At 50.8% G+C, this 4,058-nt stretch overlaps 1 protein-coding gene across 1 annotated transcript in view; it reads right to left on the bottom strand.

The window, feature by feature from the left end:
* Nucleotides 1–1,164, bottom strand: part of EIF3J (eukaryotic translation initiation factor 3 subunit J) — a 7,777-nt gene extending 6,613 nt beyond the window's left edge. Inside the window, exon 1 of the mRNA XM_009634610.2 lies at nucleotides 1,132–1,164. Coding sequence (XP_009632905.2) covers nucleotides 1,132–1,164 — 33 coding nt within the window. The remainder of the gene's footprint in view (nucleotides 1–1,131) is intronic.
* Between the last annotated feature and the right edge of the window lie 2,894 nt (nucleotides 1,165–4,058).

The following is a 4,058-nucleotide window of genomic DNA, read 5'->3' as shown; positions in this document are numbered from 1 at the left end:
CAAGACCACATTTTGGACCTTTTTTTGACTGCTGTTTTTTTAATAAGCGAAGGAGCTACCAAAAGACGCTGCCCACAAACACATCACTTAGACGTTCTCCAACAGCCAGCATGCTCTCCAGTGTACTTCCAAACAGTCTCGGTGGCGTTGGCAGTAACTCTGCCTCCAGCACGTTCAGGATTCACAGCGGTCCTCAGCCGCCGCGCCGCAGGCCTCGCCGTCAGCCATCGCCCACCACCTCCTGCTCCACACGGCCGCCAGCCCATACCCAGCTGGATGATCCCCGGTTCAAAACACTACATACAATTCAACCAAACACCAAGGAAGCATCCTTTTCCACAGAACTGACCTGTGATGTCATCTGCGGCCTTTGCCAGCAGTAATTCTGCCATTTCCTCCTGACAGCATCTGGGTAAGGGTTACGGCAATATATAGTCTTGTCCTAACGCCACTGCAAATTCAAGCAGATGGCCTCCGTGTGGGAATCAACGCTCTAAAATTGATCTGAAGTTACATCATGTGGTACTTAGCATGTACACACCCGAAGTTCCAGCCAAGAAATGTCACAGGAATCTAATTTTAGTCACCTGTTCCAACTCAACGTGCAAGCTTAAGAGATTACATTTGACAAGACCTCGTTGACACCGACGTCACGCATACTGTCAGTACCTCGTTACAGGTAAGCTTAAAACCCATCAATCCTGAACTTTGTGATTTCCACCTCACAACAGCAATGCAAGCAGCCATGCAGGCTGGTTAGGAATTTCTGCGGGTTGCTGCTGGCACGGCAAAATAAACGACGCTGGCGGAAGAACTCGGCACTTCAGCGCAATGCGCTGATCCAAGCGAGGAAGACACCCGGGTTCCTCTACCAGCTCACTCGAGTTAATTGGCACTTGTAAGGCATTCAGCTTCCCGTCCACATTCCAAGAAGCTGACTTGAATTTGGAGCAGCATTACTTTAGCTCATATCTAATTAAGAGTTTGTTACACCCACTTCTTAAATAGCTCTTCTCATTACTGCTGTATATAGCTCGCTGCCTGATCCCCTGCCCTGTCCTTCACAAATTCCAAAATCAAGTATTTTACGGTGCAACACCCCAGAGCAAGGGCACCCTGTCCGTTACGTACAGGTACTCCCGGGATGAAGGGAACTGCTGCCATGTCGTGACTGCGTTTGGGGGACTTAGCAGAGGGCACACGGGCAAGGACTTCCACGTGGCGACAGGCGCGCTCCTTCCCCGCAGCCGGCCACGTCCCTGCTGGCCACGCCTGCACGGGGACAGCGCGCGGGGACAGCTTTAGCTTGCGCAGAGCCGAGGTGAGAGAGCAACGCAGAAACAGCAGGCAGCCCCTCCGGCGGGCAGCACGACCGCCTGGGCCAGCCTCCCCTGAGCTGCTGGGTGGAATTCAAGATCTCGAGTTTAACCGAAGGGATCGTCAGCTGCCGGGAGCCTACGCAGAGCCCCACCAGCACAACGACCCGGCTGGAACCGGGGACAGGCAACCGCGAGCTCAGCACCATCGGAGCACCGCTCCTGGGAGGGCGCCCTGGGAGGCATGGCCATCCCAGGATTCCCTCTTCAACCTGGCGTCCTGCGATATGCAGGTCTCCCAGCTATGCTCAATACTGTCTCACGCTTCTCCAAGCTGTTTTTCTTTTTAAACAGCAATAGAACATGATTAATATATTGGGCAAGCTTTTTTATTTCTTTACTGGGGGCTCAGAGGGAGCATCCAAGCACCCACCTATTTCTGGGTTTTATAAATTCCAGGGAACTCTCTTGGAGGGAAAGAAAATGGCTTTAGTGCTGTATCTTTGCACTGATACCAAGTGGCCTCAGAGAAGCCATCTTTATTCCAAAGTGTTGCAACAACGCTTATTTATGCATACGTAAGTAAAATAAGGTGGAAACACCTTCCATTTCATGGGAACAAACCCTTGATGAGAGCAGCTCTCTCCGATTTCACGTGCTCCATCAGATGTACCTTGAACACATGGCAACGCACATTATTTCCCCCCAGACCAGAAGACACGACTGGGAAGTGACAGGCACTCCAGCATTTAGGTTCCCAGCTGAACCCGAATGCTCTCCTTCAGAGAGCAGCGGCTGCACCACCGCAAAGGCTCTCGCCTGGGTAACACCAGGCACATCTCCCAGTTTTGGCTTCGCTAGGACAGAACTGCCCAAGAGTGATGAAAATCCCTTGGCAGGAGGCCCGTCTTCTGGGAAACTGGTGTTCGGGGTAACACTGGGGAGAAGCTTTGTAACTGATGAAGATGCTAATTTTAAACCTGAGGAAGTCAAAGTTCCCTAACTGAACAGTTACTTTAAGTCCATTACTAAAAAAAAACCCTTCCAAAATAAACTACAGGATCTGAATATCTAAAGCACACTCCAAAGTGTGAAATACCAACCTGAAGACAAGCTCATCGTCACAAAACACTTTGTGCTTCTATTTCAGACCATGCCATTTTTCTTACGTGGGTACTTCCCCAAGGTGGACCCCTGCAACCAAGGTGCCCAGAGCCAAAGCGGCCACCTCCCAAGCTCCGCTCTGTCATCTTTAGTGTTTGTACAGGGAGAGCAAATCAAAGTGAAATAGAGCAGCTTCCTTCGCTGGACCGGTCCCCCTCTCTAGATGCAGTGCCGATACCGAAACCATAATCCCTCAGAAAGAGGCAAGCGGTTGCATCCTTCCTACACGTGGGAAAGCTTTGTTCCTTTACTAAAGCAGCCACAGAAAGCAGAGCTGTCTTCAAGAGAATAAGGCTCCAGAGTCCGGCGCTCTTGGACACATTCTATCGTGGCAGAAAAGCATCGCCCTTTCAAAGGAAGGAGGAAAAGCAAGCCTCAGAGAGACAATGAGTCTAGGATACACGTGTATATACACACATATGTAAATTATATATATATATGCATCATGTTACATCCTAACCACACTCTTTACAGATGACTGTAGCTACCGTATACAGAGATGCCTTTACTTATTTTGCCTGCTGTAGCGCGACACCTACGATAACTATAGGGCGTGGGTGTTATGAAGGACAATGGACAGCCTGGAACTCACAAAAATTAGCTGCTTTTTTTTTTTTTTTCCTAAAGAGAGGATGAACTACTTTTTTTCATGCCATTTATAAAGAGAACACCACCCTCAGCTCCGAGGACAACCCCACTGGTGTGTTTCAGAGATTCTGGTAACGCGGTCAGCAGCCTAGGTTACAAACCCAACAAGTCCTCACCCAGTAAGCAGCCACTCTGCTCTAGAAAGCTTCATACTCGTGACCGTACGGCGGCACGACCCAAGCCGCCTCGTGCGATTGTCTACTACAGCATCGCAGCAGCTCGATTTGAAACAAACCCGTCTTCCTCAGTTGACCTACTTCCATTCCTTACCTTCATCAAACACGTTCCTTCTGTGTCCCCTGGTAACATTTTGATTACTGTCTGGATGAACGCGGAGCAAACCGAGGTTCCTGTGGCATCCACAACTCGGTTGCCCTGGCTCGCTAAGGGCCAGCTGGAACTGGTAGGAGAAATCCAGCTTTTAAGGCAGGTCTGCGTTCGTAAGCACCAGAAATGAACACCTGCACGTTTCGATACCGATTCCATGCAGGCATCGCTCTCTGAAACACGGTAAAAACCTGTTTCGAGCAGTGCCTTAAGTAAACCTCATTTTAAGTGATCTGGGCATTACCAAACCTGAAACTGCACAGGAAGGCTGCTGTACTTTCCGGCTGTGGTGGCAGGGCCTGGGGTGCGTGAAGAAGGAGGAAAAAGGGGTGGAAAAGACAGGCTGCTACAGGACAGAAGTTTCTGGGCAACAGCAGAAGCACGATACAGCGCTGCTTCCATTAAATCCCACCCCAACGGCTCACCCAGCGCACCACGCTCGAAGCTACAGATCTGAAAGGCTACAGAAAGCGCGGGGGAACCAGCCGGGCGCAGGAAAGCAGCCAGAAGCCTGGCGAGCAGCAGGTGGATCCCCCAGAGGGCAGGGGATGCCTCTTCAGCCTCGAAAAGCGTCCGTCCGTCCGTCTCTCCCCTGGAAGGCCC

The sequence above is a fragment of the Egretta garzetta genome, unplaced genomic scaffold, assembly GCF_000687185.1.
Source record: "Egretta garzetta isolate BGI_Z169 unplaced genomic scaffold, ASM68718v1 scaffold862, whole genome shotgun sequence".
Classification (NCBI taxonomy): Eukaryota; Metazoa; Chordata; class Aves; order Pelecaniformes; family Ardeidae; genus Egretta; species Egretta garzetta.
Note: the sequence above shows the minus strand (reverse complement) of the source record. Positions and strands in the feature narration are given on the sequence as shown.